We start from the raw sequence: 19,968 nt of genomic DNA, 5'->3' as shown, positions 1-19,968 counted from the left end.
GACCTATGGCGACTGCTTGGCGCCATTTCGTTTTCCGTTGGTTGACTTACGCCGCACGAATGAAAGCCGTTAGTCATTAGCCGTGCGCACGCGATGATGTTTTTTTCTAAACGAACCCATTAAATTTCCCTAGACACCTATTTAAAAAAATAAATATATAATAATTAAAATTAAAAATCTCAAAACACTCATTTTCTCTCTCTACTTTACTATTTATACTTTTTACTATGTATTATTACATCTTAAGATCTCAGTTTCATTCATTTTTCCATTTATTCTTTTCTTTCTTAATAAATCAAACTCTATTTCTTCTTCCTATTACCATTCTTTTCCTTATTTATCTTAAATTTATTATTTTAAGTATAAATATGAAATATGAAGAAACTTTTATAATCTTCATGACTAGTAAAAATTGATTGACATTTTTTTATTATGATAGTTTTAAAAATAGTTTGTAATAACCACTGTGAAATTGATTTTGAGAAGTTAAAAATCAAACATAAATGTTTATTTTAAATTGAAAAAAAGTTTGAATTACTTATTGGAAAATTGAAAATTAGAAAAGAAAAAGAAATAAGGTTAATTAAGTAATTTTATTAACAATTATTTTAAAATAAAAAACGTAATGTAAATAAAGGGTTTAGAAAGGAAACTTATGCATGCAAATAGCCTCAACCCTTTTTTTTTTTTTTAATAATATCAACTACTTACAAGTCTTTTGGACCAAGATACTCCTAAAACTTTAAAATAAACAACACCAAACCTCTATGCAATAGCTAAATCCAATCTTCACACTCTAAAGAAGCACTCTCCATTTTACCCCTTCATATTCATCAAATAATAATTTTTATTTGAGCATGACAATAAAATTATCAACTGATTTAAAAAGCTATAAAAAAGTTAAGATTATAGTTCAATTTTTAATTTTTTGAGTGAGTTTAATATAAAGGGAAGTTCATTGGAATACAATACAAGTGTATTTGTTGAGGTCATACTATAGCCAAAGGAGGAAAGTCAGCAGCAGTCAACATGGAAGCACAACTGCCCAGCAATGATAGCTCAATAGTGCCAGCTCAGCACATTCTATTATGCATTCTCATCACGGCTTTAATAAGACTTAGTTAATAACTCGTTTTGTTTTATGTAAAACTAATACTATAAATAGTGATTGTATTATATATTTGTTAGTTGAATAATATTTTCTAGATCTGAAAAAAAAAATTATATCATTTTCTTTGTTTCGAAACAAAAGTCTATAAATAATTTTAAACTTTTCTTTCATGGTATCAGAGCTAGGCATGGCCAGCTCAAGTAATCAAAACACACAAAATGCAAGTCAACCTTCACAAATCATTTTTTCTTTTATCACTCGAATGAACCTTGATCAATCGAATTATATGATTTGGAAATCTCAAGCTCTTTCTTCCATAGAGATAATCGGCTTGAGTGATACATCAATACAGATACATCAGCACCAAAATGATTTATTTCTCGTCATGAAGCTAATAGATCTACTCAGCAAACTGACAACCCTGCATATTTGAATTGGCAAGCACAAGATCAAGAGCTTCTTAGCTTATTACCCTCTTCTCTTAGTGAAGGTATTATTAGCCTTGTTCTTAATTTAGATTCTTCATTTGTTGTTTGGAAAACAATTGAAAAGAAGTTTGGAGTTCAATCACATGCTAAAGTCCTTTAACAAAAATATGAGGTGAGTTTATTTAGGAACGATTTACTAAGTCTAGAGGATTATTGCTTAAAAATGAAAGTTATGGTTGATAGATTAGCCTATCGTTGGCAGTCCATTATCATAGAAAGATTTGATGTCACGTATCTTAAATGGTTGAGGGCCTCGTTATCTTGATGTTGCTACCTTAATTACTAGTACTACTATGGGCTTCGATGATGCATGCACATTATTGTTAATACATGAATCTAAATTAGAACAAGCTCAAAAAGATCAAAATGTTAATAGTGTGTTTAATGCCAATTATGCTCATATAAGAGGAAATGCCAAAAGAAAAGGGTATAGGGTAGATACTAGGACCATTTTTATCGTATTTTTGGTGGCCAGGGCAATGTTGATAACAGGGGAATGTTTCACAATATTTACCTCAGAGGCTTCCCTTCTAATCATGGTCTATTTGGTAATAGTTTTAATAGAGGACAACATATTGTCACTGGATGAGTGTTTGAGCGGTCCGCAACAATATGCCAACAAAATCTAAACTATGTGTTCCTTTTCTAATATGTCAATTGGTGCAGCTATGTTTCCATGAAGCTTCTGATGAATCATTGGCTATTACAATGTTAGATTTGGTTTTAAGTTAAATCATACAGCTGATGCTTTCTGAAATTGATATCATGAGAACTTTGTACATGCACCATCAAAACATTTTAAAAAAGGTAAAAGTGTGAGATATGACCAGCTATGATCTTGGTTTTAATTTTAGGGGTTCTTCTCCTGACTACGTTATAGCCAACTATAAAAATAGTCCTTAATTCTATCCTAGTTGTTATGCTTACACACCAAAACCTTATGCTTATATGCCTCGATGTACCTACAAACTAGACTCAACATACATGCCTGAAGTTAAAGTTGTTTTTGTTGTAAATTTTAAAAGAGTTGCTGATAATAGATAGTATTTTGATAGTAGTACTTACCATCTTACTAATGGTATTGCTAATATATAAATTCGTGAGAAGAGTTTAAAAGTTGAAGATCAGCTACAAGAAATGGACAATGTTTGTCTATTACTCGTATTTGAAATACATGTCTATATTGTAAAGGTTCACTACAATATCGAAATCACACACATATTACACTAAAAGATATATTGCTTATTCCTTTTACTACAAAGAACCTTTGAATATTTCAAAACGTACAACTCATGTAAAACTTATTATTAAATTTCTTTGTAATATTTATTTTCCGAAGGACAAACTAAGGGGGCATGTTCTTCTACAAGGTCTTCCTAATAAGGGACTTTATAGACTATTACATCATTCTAATTCATTATCTACTGCAATTCCTTAATCCTGTCTTTCTCAAGTTCAATCTAGTACACCTTTGTCCATGCCGTCATTTGTCAATTTTCATTTTGATGTTAAGTCTCTTTATTATTCTGTTTTGAATTTTGTTAAAACTATTGTCGATAAAAGTGCTCAGTCCTTTAAACATTGCTTTCATACCACTACAACTCCTTATTATCAAATTTTTAATGAAATAACTCTTCTATATATGAGATTTGGTTATTAAAGCAATCAAATATTGATGCATTTGTTGAAAACTTGCACTATCATCTCAAAAGGATCTCAAGTTGTTATTTACTATTTTTTTGTGCAACATGTTAGTTAGGTAAAGATCATAAGCTTCACTTTCTTACTATCGAAACAATAACTACTCAAGAGTTTGAACTTATAAATACAAATTATGGGGACCCTCTCTTGCTTTGTTCGAAAATAACTATAGATATTATATTAGTTTTTTAGATGACTTTGGTCAATACACTTGAATTTACCCTGAAGACATAAATATGAAGCTTTAAAAGTATTCAAGCTGTTTAAATTGCTGGTTGAGAATCAGTTCAATAAAACCATTAAGATGCTACAATCTAATTGGAGGAGGGAGTATAGAGTGTTCAATAACTTTTTAAAACAAAATGATATATTCCAACACTTTTATCCCTACATACACCACTAAAATGGCCTAGTTGAAAAAAAAATATAGGCATATAGTTAAATTTGGCCTATTTTACTTGCTCAAGCCAAATTACCATTCAAGTTTTGGTGGGATGCTTTCCATATAGCTATTTATCATGTAAATAGGCTATCCACTCTTATACTTAAATACTTGTCATCATATGTGAAGCTTTTTAAACACAAACCTAAATACACTATGCTAAAATGTCTTGATTCTATTTGTTATCCGTATATGAAAGACTACAATAAACATAAATTTGATTATCATTCCAGTAAATGTATCTTTATTGGTTACAACCCTTCCCACAAAAGATACAAGTGTTTACATCCCTTAGGTCAAGTTTATATTGCTAGGCATGTCATTTCTTATGAGAATATGTTTCTTTTTATTACTGATACTATTTTTCAGTCATCACATATTCTCATATCTTCTTCATCTTACATATATACATAACAGCAAGTTAATAACTTGTATACTCTTCAATATTATTTTAATGATAGCTTTAATCTTAGTCCATTAGCAAGTTCTAATAGTAGAGATATCAAAAACTCAGTAAGAACTACACATACAAATAATCAAGGAAATCAGCAACAATCTTCACATATACATCAATCACAAGAAACATAATCCAACACTGATTACTTAATCCACTTAACCAAGAACCAACAAATGATTCACTTCTTTTAAACACTACTCAACTAAATCATTCCCAAAACACACGTAAAATGATTGCCTAAAACAAAATAAGTGTATTCAAACCAAAGGTTTATACAGTTGTCCTTGTGAACAAATGACCAAATAAAGTGAAATAAGCAATGGCTGATAAAAAATGGTTTCAAGCCATGAAAGATGAATATGATGCTTTGATAAAGAATGGTACATGGATCATGGTTCCCAATACTTCTCCTTATTGAATTGTTGATAACAAATAGGTGTTCATAATTAAGTACAACACATACGGCAATGTAACTAAATACAAAGCATGACTAGTTGCATAAGGGTTCCAACAAGTTATAGTAAATTACTTTGAAATATTTAGCCCTGTAGTTAAACCATCAACAATGAGAGTTGTTTTGAGTTTAATAGTGATATACGACTAGAAGATAAGACAAATAGATGTTAATAATGTCTTTTTAAATGGAGAGCTTGCTGATGAAATTTATATGCATCAGCCTAAAGGGTTTGAAAAGTCACAATATCCTGAATATGTTTGCAAGTTGCAAAAGGCTCTCTATGACTTGAAATAAGTCCCTAGAGATTGGTATGAAAAACTCAAGAGTTATTTAATACAGGGGGCATTCAAAACTCAAGGGCTTATAATAGGCAAAGACTCCATGATCAGGGTATTGATATATGTTGATGATATTCTTATTACAAGCACTCATAAGTTGTTTTTGAAGAGTTTATATCAAAGTTTAGCACTATATTTGTGTTGAAAGATTTGGGTATTCTATCTTATTTTTTTGGTATAGAAGTTTTGTATGCAGATTGAGAAATTTATTTGTCTTAAAAGAAATATATCATAGACTTACTCACTAAGGCAAAATGTTAAATTGTAAAAGAATTGAAACACTTATAAGCACAAGGTTTAAGCTTTAAAGAGAAGTAAAGGGACTATTAGGACGATACATTGATGCAAGATGCTATAGAAGCATAGATGGTGGCTTGCAATATCTCATTTTAACCAGACCAAAAATATCATTTGTTATACATAAGCTAAGTCAATATGTGGGTAGTCCTACACTTTAGCATCTAATGACTTACAAGCGAGTATTAAGATACTTAAAGGAGACATAAGATTATGGCTCGAAGTTTAGTTCAAAATGAGAAATGAAACTGACTGATTCACAAATGAATACTAGCCATGTGACTTAAATGACGAAAAAATCTATTGGGCCTAATGTATATATTTAGGAAATAATTTAATCTCCTGGTCATCAAAGAAGCAATTTGTAGCAATTAGATCTAATGCAGAGAGTGAGTAGTTGACATGGCTGCAATAATTGTTCAGTGAAATGGGAGTACATTGTATATCAGTTTCACATATTTGGTGTGGTAATAAGAGTGCCATTAAGTTAGCCGAAAATCCAATCTATCACTCAAGAACTAAACACATTAAGTTGTATATACACTTTCTTAGAGACAAAGTACTTGCAAAAGGGCTTGAAATCAACTATATACCAAGTGAAGAGCAAATTCCAAACATCTTAAGCAAACTACTTTTATTCATCCAATTTAATTTTTTTTAAAGCCAAACTTAATGTGCAACCTTACCTATTAAGTTTGAGGGGGCAGTTAAGAGAGTGCAACCAAATAAGGAAAGTCAGGAGCAGTCAAATGTGGAAGCTCAGCTTCCTAGCAGTGATAGCTCAACCTTGCTAACTCAAGACATTCTGTTATGCATTTCCATCACATGCTTTAATAAGATTTAGTCAATAGCAGATTTTATTTTATGTAGAACTAAAATGATAAATAGCGCCTGTATTAGATATTTTATTAGTTGAATAATATTTTTCAGATCTGAAAAAGAAATTTTTATCATTTTCTTTGTTTCCACACATAAGCCATTAAGTAATTTTAAACTTTTCTTTCCACATTAAATGGTTAATGTGAGTTGATAGATTTATAAATAAGTAAAATTATGTAAAACTCTGACCAAATCAGGTGTTTCACAATCTTAAAAGACAAAACCCACAATCCGAGTAATAAATGCGTCAGCCAGACTTACAAGCCCTTGTGATCTAGGTGACTAATGCCTATTGCTCGGGTGACAACTAGGGTTGGCAATGGGACGGGATGAGATGGGATTTACCAATCCCAGACCCATCCCGTATATGCAAATGGGATGAAAAAACGTCCTAGTCCCGTCCTTATATTTTTTTTAGGACAAAAATATGTCTCAATCCCGTCCCAAAAGAGATGGGATCCTGCGGGATCCCATCCCAATTGGAAAAAATTTCATTATTAATCGGTAATGAGACGGGATGAGACGGAATTTGTCAATCCCACTCCCGTCCCACATATGTAATTCGGATAAAAAAATATTCCACTCCCGTCCCAAATTTTTTTATAGGACAAAAATATGTCTCAATCCAGTCCCAAATGGGATGGGATCCCGCAGGATCCCATCCCATCGGGAAAAATTGCCATCCATAGTGACAACAAGTATTTTAAGTAACGGGCATCTCGTCTCATTTTTTTCCTGCGCAATATCTTGCAAGTGAAAGATATTATAAGCAGGAAGAAAGATATTATGACCAGGAAATTCTTGAGCAATGTCCTTATCGCTCAATTTTTGGCAAGTTGTCATCTCACTTGATTTTGAAATTCGATTCATTTTTACTACCACTCTTCTATTTTTACTATATCTTTTTTAATTTTATAATTCTAAAAAGTTCGAAAGTAATGGTAGACGGCATGTTGTCGCCTATATTGCAATAGGCGTTGGCATGCGATCGCCTATGGGCAAATAGGCCATTTGGGCAACACTGACATCATGCCCACATTGCCCAAGTTAGGATTGCGCAAAGTACCTAAGCCATCAAAGCTTGGCATGAGCAAAATGCACATAACAAATAGTTAATGCAGACATTCTACTCACATTGTCGAAGCTTGGCATGGGCAAATGCGCACACCGTTTTTGGGTAACATAAGCCATATGACTATATCTTGAAAGATTGGCATATCAATCTTCTCTTCAAACTCATTTTAACAGACATTTTAAGTAAAAATTTCTTAAAGGCATTTTACAAACCTTAATGTTAAGAAGATTTCCATTTTCATGTCTGATACATGTCCTAATGCTTAACTATCACCAATATTAATTCAATAAACAACTTAAACAATGTTTAATGAACAAAACTAATGGAAACAAAATAACATCGCGAAATGAAGCTAAGCAAGATCTTAAATTAAGAGGAGAAAAACCATGATTTGAAGTTGCACAAAACTCTTAAAGAAAGTAAAGCGACCATCAAATAAAGGAAGTTGCCATAGAAAGAGGACATATTTGATTTGATTTATGTGATCACGAAATGAAGCTGAACAAAAATGTCAAAGAAAGTTCAACTGTCATCGAAGAAAGAAAGTTGTCAAATGTGTAAATCACACAAAATCAATGTCAAAAGTGAAGGTAGCTGCAGTCGGATTTGAAGGTTTTGCTTAAGTGGGTTTGGACGAAGTGGGCAATCACTTTGTGCCAACTTGATGTTTTCACACTATAAGAAAAAAGACTTACTAGGAAGTGAATGACAATTGTCCTTACTATTATTTTAGCTAGCATCAAGAAAAGATGACTAAATAATATCTTTCTAAGGTTTGTAATAGATATTACCAATCACACTTATAACATTTTTTGGAGTAAAGTAGAACAATTTTGAATGTGACTCTTTTTTTTTAATTTCATACTTCTTTTTTTTGAAATTTTGGTGGGAAATTTTAAATATGTGAAAATGAAATTTATAATTAACAAAAATATTTTTTACAATGAATTGGAAAATCACATATGTTAGTAAGAAAATTGACTGCTAATTTTAGTACGAAATCTAATTAGAACCATTATTTGTAATGAATGATTTTTTTATCACAAAACTATAATCAGTATAATTTAAAAAAACCTATAATTTATTTTAATATTTAAAATTTCAAAATCCACAAATTAATTAGATTCTTCAAATTAATATTGACATTATAAAATCATTAACAAAGAAGACAAAATGAATAACAAGAAATAATTATTGATAATTGTCAACAAAAATTAGGATTTCTAACAAAAAGAGTGAAGTCTTCAACAATGGCAGTCAATGAGGAGTTCTAGTGGAGCTCAAATGGTGGTGAGTGAGAATGATAGATGAACGGTGTCGAAATTAAGGGCTCGTTTGGTATTGTTTTTGAATTTATATTTTATAAAAATAAAAATGAAAATGAAAATGGTGTTTTGCAGTGCTGTATTTCAAATTTAAATATGCGTTTGGTATAATTTTTTATATCCTGTATTTTAAAATTGAAAACAGTAATATGCGTTTGGTGGACACATTTAAGAGGATAAAAACAGTGAATATGTGTTTGGTAATATCATTTTCAAAAACAGTTTTTATTAAATATTTAAGTCATATTTATGAATAAAAAGTAATTGTTTAACTAATACATACACAACTATTCCACAAATAGTTTAAACAAAATAATTATAAAAAATTACACGATAATAAAATTTGAGTATCAGCATTAATTAAAAAATGTTTATATTGTCATTTTTTTTACACTAATTAAGATATTATAACACATGATTTAAACATAATAATTATAAAAAATTACATAATGGACGTCATGCATTACATGTATACTCATGCCATATTGAAATTCTATTTCCTATACCATTCATCTCTGCAATTCAGATTTCATATCAAATCATTCATTAAAAGAATTAAAATACAACAATATGTAATTTACAATATTCACATTTAATCAATGGCGAATACAGTAACAATTTAAGTTATTTACAAATCCAGAGCTTGGGACCATGCCCTTAGTATTGCTTGCTGCGATGGAAGGCCTTGCTTCAGTCTCACTTGCCATTGTGACTTCGTTTGGGTTTCAGGTGCTTTGTCGAATGCAATAACTACCTATGAAGTGAGGGTGGTTGGTAGACATCAGCCATCAAGTAAAAAGTGCTTGTTTAGCAAAGAAGATGCAAAAGCACAGTAGTTCCAAACATAACATAAAGCCAACACAAAACCAAATTGTCCAAAACACAGAACTGAAAATAATATATGGTATATGTATACATAGGTGCCCAGTGTATTTCATATCCAATCACAACCATTTTGCAGTAATTTCAACTAAGTATCTGCCATTTGAATTAATCAAGCCTATTTGACAGAAGTCATTCTTTCTATCCCCAGACAACTCTATTTCAACCTTCAACTATTTATCTGCCATTGCACTATTTTTAGAATTATCATCCTTTATTCACCCAAATTCTTTACAACCCAAGTGAATTAAATATACTCAAATCTAAACAAGAAACCCGAATTCACCCAGGATAACATAAGATTGGGTGTAAATTAAAGCCCTATTTATATTTGATCAGTGCTTGGCGAAGCTTGGATTCTTGACGATGGTCACAGGGCAAGACGCAAGTTATTAACAGCCCATGATAGAGCAAATTTGCTGCTCAGCGAAAAGTCCAGTGCCACTCCGATCTTCTTGTCCCCTGCCATTTTTAAAATTGATTGAGAACAAACTTCATGTCCTTGTCCATGCTACGAAAGTATGAACAAATAATCAATTCCAAAATTTTGGCATAAACTAAGGGAATCCACAATATAACATGCTTTAAAAAACAATTTCTCAAAATTATTCAAATAATTAGTCAAATAATTACTCAAAATTTGCTTAAATAAAACAAATACCAGCAAGAGAAAAGGCTGAGAGAGCAACGGCAGTCCAGGCGATCAAGACAGAGCAGCAGCAGCTAGACTGAGACAGAACAACAGTAGCTACGTGGAGACGGAGCAGCAGCGACCACAGCGGAGACGGAGCTGCAATAGTGGCTGAGATAAAGTTGCAGCGGTAGCAGAGACGAAGGACAACAGTTGGCACACCGTGAGAGAGTAGATCGGGAGAGATAAGGAGAGAGTGTGTGTTGTTGGATGAAGATAAGGAGAGAGAGGACAAAGATCTGCTGTAAGATCGAGAAAGAATGGGGGTGGGGGGGAGAGAGAGCTGTTGACGAAGAGAAACAGATGAGGAGATATAGCCATGAGCTCATGATTTTGTTTTTTAATTTATTTTTGAGTTTAGACTTGTAATATTTAGAGAACATGTTTAACATGTTTTCACAATTGTAGTTATAAAAGTGTAATCTGGATTCCTTATTTTGTAATTTGTTCTATGAAATTAATGCACCAAACATGTATCTTTGTGGATTCTGAAAACGAAAACAAAAACAAGGGGTGAAAAAGGGTACCAAACAGGCCCTAATTTACTAGCTTTGGTTTCCTCAGTTTCACTTCCACATGCATGTATGTCTAATTACTTCCAAAATCAATTAATCTTTAATGCTCTCAAATTGAACTTTCTCATGCCCTTTTTATCCATATTTTCCAATTAATTCCCTATTCAACAAAATAATTTACTTACTTAAAAATAACTAGCAATTATGTAATTAAGGGTAAAATATGTATATATTATATGCTCATCAACTGTTCTGTCTTAACCAAAATTCTCGGTTCAAGTCTTGGGAATGCAGTTACGTTAAATGCTTATTGGGAGAACTTTGTCGTTCTAGTGGTTCTACCCGACTCGAATTTGGTTTAGTCGAGACCCAATGCGATCTTCGGATACCATATGATTTAATATACAAAAAAAAATGAATTGACATTTTACTAGTGAACAAATACATAATTGTAACTAAGGGTATTTTAATAATTTGTAATAATTCATTCCAATTAGAAAACAAAATATATATATCAATAGAAATACAACTCATTGTGATTTCGATCCGTGCAACTCAAGTAAACAATGATTCTGATTTTCATTCTTTATTGCAATTTTCACCCATTTTGATTTCTGTCCATTCTAATTTCAGTGAAGTAAACGCACCACAAATGTAACATCATTTATATTACATGTTATTAATTTCAACTAGATACATGTAATATGACTACTATACAACTGCACCTTTCTAGGGTTTACCATACTCCTTCCTATATATTAATAAAAATTAATAAAATCTTATCATTTGACGATTTCCGTACTGTGGGCATAGGGTGTCTTGGTATGTTATCTGTCACAATTATATTTATGTTTGGTACAAATACTTGATTCATCCTTGGAAAATAAAAATAATAATTTTGAGTCACAAATTCTTATATAAATTTATTGTATAAAAAATTAAATATCACAACTATATTTATTAGATAAAAATACTTCATGACACACATAATTTGTTTTAACAAACGCATTTATATAAGAGTAATGATAGAGTTACAACCATTTTATATGAATAAGTATGTATAAATTAATATAATATGAGGAGATCATTGTTATAAAATTACTATAGGCTCACATAATTTAAAAAAATAACTGTTATTATTTTTAATGAATTTTTCTATCACACATCGATTTACATAATTAATTTGTATAAAATTATTTCTAGCTCCATTATAAGTATTGTTTATACGATATCAATTTGTAAAAAATGAGTTTGTGCAAATCCTTATTCATAAAATTATAAAAATAACACAGCAGAGAAACAGTTCGGCAGAGCAGAGGTATAAAAACGGTACGTTTAGTGTCTAATCGGGCACAAATTCCGCCTCTCATCTCTTCTTCTGAAGTTGGGCAAAATCTCAAGAGAGTTCTAGATTTCTAAAATTTGGGTCTTTGCCTTTAGCCATTAACGAATGTAAGTAATTCTCTAATATTCTTCAATTCCTAATGTCTGAAAAATAAAAACTTTCAGCTTTTTCAGGGATTTTTTTTTTTTTTTTTTTACAATCGTGAAAATGAAAATTAACGGATTTACAAATAACAAGTGTCGTTTCTTTTGTATTTGATGTCTTTTTATGTTGTGGGTAAAAGGAGAAATTCGGTGAATCGGCCCCCAACGCCTGATGCAGTAGAAGACCAAGAAAAAGAACCTACTCTTCAAGAAATTATCAACATCAAGGTTTTTTTTTTAAAACTTTTTTTCTATTTAATATTATGTTACTTAGCAGTAATTATTGGTATTACAATGGATATTTTGATTGTTTTTTGGTGGAATTTCTTTTTTAAATGGGTATCATTTGTTTTTATTGATAGATGATTGAGAGTGGAGAAAAGGAGAAGTTAATGGAGCTTTTGCGGGAAAGGCTTGTTGAGTGCGGATGGAAAGATGAAATGAAAGCACTTTGCAGGTTTTAGCTACTTCATTTAGCTATTAATTATTTATTCTTTACATGACTTTTGTTTGTATCAAGTCTAATGATTGCCCTGGTTTCTTGTTTGTTGGCAACTCTTAGGCTGGTTTGTGGGGTGTTTTAATACGAAAATGTAAATGGAAAATTTGATAGTTTTAAAGGAGTAGTGTCCAAGATAAGGCGTGGTTGATTGGTGGGAAGTGATAATGGTAGTTAGTGTAGCCAATGAGAGTGGATGATTTGAATAAGATGTGTTAGAAGCCTATGCAATTCTAATACATCTTAGGAGGAGAAAAAATTTTGGGACACCAAGTCAAATTCAACCAAAAACGCACAGTATAATACATATTTGGTTCAGGCATGGATTAGGATTAAGATGCAAGTGAGGGAGCCACATGGGGATGAGGACTGCTAGGATGCAGTGAAGGATGATGTGTAATGAATGATAGTGAATTTCCATTAATGCAGTGTCTTCGATTGCTCAATGCAAAAAGTTTAAATCCAATGTTGTGAAAACATATGCTTTATGTGGTAGCTCTCGAATCATGCTTAGGATTTAGGAAGGTGTTAATTGTGGTTGATCATTTGCCTTTTCTTAAGACAGTTTAGAACTACCAGTTTTGTTGACTATAATACTTCCCACAAACATGGACATTTTTCTCCTTATTGTGTCCACGAGATATGACTTGCTGAAAAGAAACAGCCAATAGCATTTTCTTGTCCTATAAGTTTATTAGATGAAGCTTTGCATGATTCTGATTCTAGTGTGTTTTGTTTCAACATTTGAAAATCTCTTTTGACTCATTAGGGCATATATAAAGAAGAAAGGTACAAATAATGTCACTGTGGATGATCTTGTACATGTAATCACCCCAAAGGGCAGAGGTAAGGATTTCTTTCTTTTCCAAATTTCTTTTTAAAAAAAATAAAAATTTATGATCATCTGCTTGGAAATTTTCTCTACTACTTGCAGTGTTTAGCACATCCATATGTTGCTTAAGGCTAGTTATCAATTTAGGGTTTTAATAACCAATAATAAAGGAAGAGGAATGTGGTTTCCCCAAGTTAATTTGGTAAATCCTTACTAGCATCGATGAACTATCACGCTTTAAGAAAAATCAATGCAATCTTTTAATTTTGTAATTTAATTATACTGATATATTTTCCCTTCATTTTTTCCCCCCTCTTTTTGGGTGTAAAGAATTGGTATATCAGATGTTAATCTTGTCACTTTTTACCATGCAGCTTCAATTCCTGATTCCATAAAGACTGAGCTGTTGCTGAGAATTCGTGCTTTTCTTGCATCGGCTGCACTTTAAATGCACCAGAATGGTTTGACTTGTGTGAAGTCATGAAGCTATTGTCCAGTGGTTTTGGGAAAAATTCTGTGTAGCTTTCATATTTAGATACTTATAATTTCTGTGTGGTGGAGGCTGCTATGATTCGCTTAGGAATAGCAGAATGCCGCAAAATTGAGGAAATACAATATTACGCAACGAAGCAAGAGAAGGTTTTATCATACAATGATGTTAGCATAGGGTCTGAAAATCAATTTGTTGTTTTCACACTTTGTAACAAATGTTTTGATGTTTTCATACTTAATGTTCGAATGTCTGGCTGTGGATTGTTGATTTTGTAGTACTAAGTTGCCAGGTTTGAAATGAACCCGTGGGCTGTAGTCTTCTGAATAATTTAAGTTCGATAATTGAACAAGTGTTCTGGTTCATGCAAAATTTTCTTTCATTTAATTTTTATATTCAAAGTTCAAAGTTTGCAGGAAAAGACAACCAATTTGTTTTGGGCAAGAGGTCTGTACACCCGTGACCCGTCCAATGCTTTTGAGTCGAGAACTACAGACAGAGTTAGTAACAGTCTTTTGAGTCAATACTAAAGCTCAATCCAGGTGTAGCATTTGCTCAACTATTCACGTCTAAAGAAAGGCAATGTTTTCATTTGGATGTATGGGTTTTGGGCAGCCCTGTGCCTATGATGTGATAAAAAAAAAGGGCACCACTACAGAACGGATAGTGTAACTTGGGCGTAGCTTTCCACACACAGCAACGAAGAGCACGCTTAACAATCAAGCGTTCAACTCGCCTAGTCTTCCAAACATGCGGTATTTATCCATATGTATTTAAGGAAACCATGGTAGTCGATTCCAAGTTTGGCCGATTGTAACGTATATGGCTAGAAAGCAGAACACTCAAGTTTCCAGAGAGTTAAACAAGGTCTCAATCCTTTCAAATTATCCAAACATCATAAAACACAAGACAATCATCAGAAACTCATATTACATACACAGGACAGAGATATTAAAGCCTTCATGTTTAAAGGCGCGCACATTCTTTCTCTTTCACATCTTGCAAGTCTGTCTTTAAGACTGCATTACTATCAAATGTAATACATACTGCAAATGCTCAAGAAGTAGCTTCATGAGACGAAAATATTTTATTTAGTTGACTCACACAACATTTCCTACTTTTCACAGGAAGATTCATACAACCAGACTTTTACCATAGCTTGCGCTCTTGAGGAAAATCGGTGAAAAGCAGGCAGCTCACATCCTACCACATTTGCCAATTCCGCTAAAATATTATGCTTATGCAGCAGAGCCCGCTTGTTCACAAAGATCCATTAGATCAAGAGTCTGCATTACCACCATAAAATTCACAATATTGGTTAAAATGCCAGTACATATAGAAACCTGCAGGAAATAAAAAAGTGAGAGCAATAACTGGAAAGGAAATGCATGGTTATGATACCTCAGGAACAGAGAGCTCAAGACGAAATTTAGGACCATCGTAGTGATGCAAGACAGGCCTAAAAGCATCTTCTTCCAATGCCTTGCACAGTTTTCTTACCCGGATCCTTACCTGTTTATGATTTCAGAAAGCAGTGAGTAAAAAAGATTTGTGCTAAGTAAAAAACTGTGAGATGCATTGAATAAAACAAAGTCCAAATGTCATCAATGCAGATTTTACCTGAGCAGGAAACCTTGATTCCCCTTTACACTTTTTGTCCTCCCAGGCTGTTGGGTCAATGTTGGAGCCTCCAAAACCAGTTGCCTGTATTAAATCAATTTGTGAAGCTCAAGTGTTTCACAAAAATTAAATGTGTACAAGGTAGGGGCAAAGTAGAAACCACTGGTCAAAAACATCAGCATAAGAAAAGAATCATAGTTCCATTTAATCCCTGATGTAATCAAGGTTTTCTGAATTAATGGCTGTTAATATATTAAAAAGGCTTAAAGTTAAGAACAAACCTCAAATATTCCATGCAGTTGGTGAGTAGTATAGTTGTAGAGAAAAAGAGGTAAGCCTGGTGTTATAGCACGGACGGAATCCCTATATCTTGGAGGTAAACCTATCAAAATAATACAACAATCAGCACATAAGAATCATATTAATACTGTCAACAAAGTAAGCTAAATTCTTAGACAAAACACATGCAAACTGGTTATAAAAAAACTATATTGCTAAAGATATCAACGCAATGACTATGGCATTCACAACTTGATACACAATAAAATCAATAAATAATTTGCCCATCACGAATGAGTCATATGACCTTAATTATGAATTTACATCTGAGAAATACTGCAAAATTGATAAATGTCTTTATAGGGGTACATTCCTCAAGTTATGACCAAAAGAAAATGAGAAAACAACAATTACCAAAAAGCTGGCGTTTTAAATCTTCCTGCATTGTGTCGTTGTTGCAGACAAAGATGTACCCTCCTAGCACCTCATTTCTCGGAAGTGTCTCTGTTGCAGGCAAAGTCTTGAACCTTTTGTCAAGCGCACTGTTTGCGTTGCTATCATTGTTGTTGTTGTTGTTATTGTTGTTGTTTTCAGCCTCCTTAACACTGAGATTATTACCCCCATACTTATTAACCATCAGGTTTCCCATATTGTGCCCACTGTTTTTCTGGTACACTGAATTCATATTGTAAATACCATTCCTCAAGGAGCTTTTTGTAACATTTTCAACAACTTTGTTGTCCAGATTCATCATGTTGAAGTTGAAGTTAAAGCTCTCAAAATTATTATCTTCATGATACATGATTTTATCCCTCGGCCTTATTTCTGTCATACCCTTTGAAAGATCAAGATTGTTCATGCGTTCGCCCTTAAACCTTGTCTGCTCAGCCAACCTTGAGGCAGCCCGTAGCCATGATTGATCTTCAGAGGTTCTTGATTGCCCTCGAAGTTCATCACCTAATTGCCAAAAGCTATGCATGTTGTCCATCTTGCAAATCCTAATATGGTAACACGGAACAAATCTTATTTAATTTTTTTCCTTTAGAAAAGTTAAAGAGCATTGATAAAGAAGCAAAGTGATCATAATTAGTAGACAAATAAATAGATCCATGCAAAAAATTATAGCACAGAGTAAGCATGGAAGGAAACATAGCATGTCAACCCCAACAACCCAATCACAACCACAAACCCCCAAAAAAAAATTCCTATCATTAAGCATAACATAATATGTAAATTGGACTTATGCGGGCGTACGACAGACCAAATGTTCTACAAATGGGGTAAACCATCTCAAGAAAATGGAGGAAGAAAACAAGAGAAGCAATTCTACAAAATAACAAAATAGCGGTAATGAACAACTCAGTACTTAAACTCAGTATTTGACATAAAAAACAATTCTTAACCTTGAACATTTGTCCACACCGCAAAATAAGGAGAGAGGGAAAGAAAATACTAGATGTACTCACAATTATAGTTGAAAGCAATTTCCAACAATTTAAAGAGTAAAAGAAACCCAAAATCTCAGAAATTTGATAAAGCAAATATCAAATAGCCGTAAACAAAACAGAAACTTTCAGAAACAAATTTATAGTGGGAAGGCATGTAGAAAAAGTAATACCAGACAAATACTTCAACAAGAGATTTCAGCTTGTTATTAACAGAGCCAAACAGACCCAAATTAGTTTATTCAATTTCCTACAAAACAAAGCAACTTAAATACGAAAGATCATCATTTAAATCCAAATGCAAATCAACCAAATCGGGAAAAAAAAACACAATTCAGGGCAATACGCTTCACATGTCGTGATAAATACACAACACAACAACAAATTCTAAAAAAACAAAAACTGAAACTCATGGTCAACCCCTTTTGACTCCAAATCAACATTTCAGCAAATTTAGCTCTACTATGAACTAATAAACTCAAAAAAAAATACCACAGGATGCTAAAATCAACACCCAACAAGCACATTTAAGCTACAAAACAGAACAAATTGAAAAAATAAAATCAAGAAAATCTAGCAAAGATTCAGTAAAGAAAAAAAAAACCCCAGTACCAAGTAAACAGTTGGAAGCTTCGATTTTTGGGCTTAAATGCCAAAATTGAGGACAGATTTGAGATGGGAATTGAAGTCAAAATGGAAAAGGAACCCTAGATTTGGGGATCCATAAAAGAACAGTAAGTGTACCTTTTTTCTTTGCCAGCCAATACTGTCAAGTCTGTGATGATACCTCCCTGCTATTGCTATTCGCACGAGACGGATAGAGTGAGTGTGTGTGTGTTTGTGAGAGGTGGGCTAAGGATTTTTATTGTACTTATATTTCTATATGACGAAAATACCCCTCGTGGTTATGTGTTTTTCGGTTTTTGACCACTAATTTTCTTTTTCTTTTTTTTTTGGCGATAACCGATAAGGCCCACTATTTTTTGGGTTTCTTTGAATTTTGAATTTTGAATTTTTGTTTCTGGGTTTTTATTTTTTGTGGCGACAGAACAGTTTTCAAGTTCAAAAATCGAAATGTGTGTTGTGGTGTGTGCCATTAATTTACAAATCCACTTTCAAGTTTCAAACGGGAATGGCAGAAATTTTCACTAACGAGGGTTCTTAGGTCATCGTGACACTAAAACTAACATCAAATTATCTTTTATATTATTTTTAATATAAAATATTTCTTCAATGTAACACCAAAATCAATACTAAAATGGTGTTATGAATAGTATTACACCATATTTAGTACAACACTATTCATTTAGTGTTAGGAAAAAAAAGTCTCAAATATTCTTATTATTTTTTATTATTTACATATATGTCCTATTTTATATAATATTTTAAGTTATTATTATTATTTTTATTTCATTTTTAATTTTTGAATATTATACTAATATTTTAAATAAAAAATATTTAACACAAAAATTAATAATAATAATAAAATGCCAATAACATTAATTACTAGATTACATATTACAAAATTAAAAATACAAAATTAAATTAACACAAATTAAAAAAGCTACTACTACTAGCATAAATTAGAACCATTATTTAATAATCTGGGAGATCATTAATTTTCATAATGTACTAATTTAGTTAATTAAATGCAAATTTAATAATTTTCTATATTTTTTTGTTAATTGACATAAAATTACTTATTACTTAATTATCTATATTAATAGTAATATTTATTGTGTTAATTGAATTAATTCTTGAGAATTAAAAGAATAAAAAGAAGAATATTCTTTTTGGTATAAATGGGTTGGAGATGAAATAATAATTTGGTGTGAAAAATGTACATTTTTTGTGTTAGTGTTACATTAAAATGGTGTTAAGTATTGGAGATGCCCTTATTAGGAATTTTTTGTATTTGGAGAGGGTACAATTTTCGAGAGAAATTTATTTCTAATTTTTTATTTGAGAGAAAGAAACATGGGTAATTTAACATTTTATTTGGAAAAAGATGGGATTTGTTGAAATCGTCATTTCATCCTCCCCATTTCTCTTTTCTATTTTTATTTTTATTTTTATTTTATTTTTAAAAAATTTTTAGCGAATATATTTAAAATTTAAATTGTGAATGTAAATAAAAAAATATCATATTATTTATAAAAAAAATAATATAGATAAGAATTGGAACTAAGACTTAAATATAAATGTGATATGCCATAATTATTTTATTCATAAACAAGAGATAATTCAATTTGTGTGATAGATTAATGTTAAAGCAAGGGGAAAAAGACATTTATACTCTTAAAGATTAGGAAAATGGTCACCAATACCCCCAATTTTGAAAAATAGATATTGAGACCCTCTTTGACTATAATATCCTTTTTTCTCTATTATTCTAAAAAAATTGACTCCAATGTTTTATAATAAATAGAAATATAATAATAAAATAAATGTAACAATATATACATTTTAAAATAATTTCAATATTTAAAAATATTTTAATATTTTACAATCTATTAGATATATTTCATTGTATTAAAGTAAATTTTATAATAAACAGAAACAAAATATTAAAATAAATGTATTAAAATTTAAATTATTTTAAATATTATGTAAAATAATAATTTTAACTTTATTGGTATCTGAGATTCTTTTTAATT

The 19,968-nt window shown here is 31.5% G+C and overlaps 2 protein-coding genes and 1 long non-coding RNA gene across 4 annotated transcripts; 1 reads left to right on the top strand and 2 right to left on the bottom strand.

Moving 5' to 3' along the window:
* Window positions 1-9,459: 9,459 nt before the first annotated feature.
* LOC107175860 (uncharacterized) lies at window positions 9,460-10,648 on the bottom strand. The gene is made up of 2 exons (XR_001507305.3): window positions 10,114-10,648; window positions 9,460-9,963 (listed from the first exon to the last, which is right to left on the bottom strand). It is a non-coding gene; the product is annotated as an uncharacterized LOC107175860 (long non-coding RNA).
* Window positions 10,649-11,941: 1,293 nt separating this feature from the next.
* Window positions 11,942-14,339, top strand: LOC102608482 (transcription and mRNA export factor ENY2). The gene is made up of 5 exons (XM_006470000.3): window positions 11,942-12,110; window positions 12,287-12,374; window positions 12,509-12,603; window positions 13,415-13,491; window positions 13,852-14,339. Coding segments are annotated over exons 1-5 (336 nt in total). The 5' UTR covers window positions 11,942-12,108; the 3' UTR covers window positions 13,926-14,339.
* Window positions 14,340-14,825: 486 nt separating this feature from the next.
* Window positions 14,826-18,213, bottom strand: LOC102608975 (B2 protein). Of its 2 annotated transcripts, none has more exons than XM_006470002.4 (6): window positions 18,056-18,213; window positions 16,281-16,864; window positions 15,869-15,969; window positions 15,588-15,671; window positions 15,369-15,479; window positions 14,826-15,253 (listed from the first exon to the last, which is right to left on the bottom strand). In XM_006470002.4, the coding sequence occupies exons 2-6, from the start codon at window positions 16,852-16,854 to the stop codon at window positions 15,206-15,208; spliced, it is 918 nt and encodes a 305-aa protein (XP_006470065.1). In that variant the 5' UTR covers window positions 16,855-16,864; window positions 18,056-18,213; the 3' UTR covers window positions 14,826-15,205. The 2 variants fall into 2 exon arrangements, with proteins under 2 accessions (XP_006470065.1, XP_006470066.1); XM_006470003.4 differs by having other exon boundaries at window positions 17,924-18,072.
* Between the last annotated feature and the right edge of the window lie 1,755 nt (window positions 18,214-19,968).

The sequence above is a fragment of the Citrus sinensis genome, chromosome 2, assembly GCF_022201045.2.
Source record: "Citrus sinensis cultivar Valencia sweet orange chromosome 2, DVS_A1.0, whole genome shotgun sequence".
Taxonomy (NCBI): domain Eukaryota; kingdom Viridiplantae; phylum Streptophyta; class Magnoliopsida; order Sapindales; family Rutaceae; genus Citrus; species Citrus sinensis.
The sequence above is the reverse complement of the archived record's forward strand: the minus strand, read 5'-3'. Positions and strand labels throughout refer to the sequence as shown.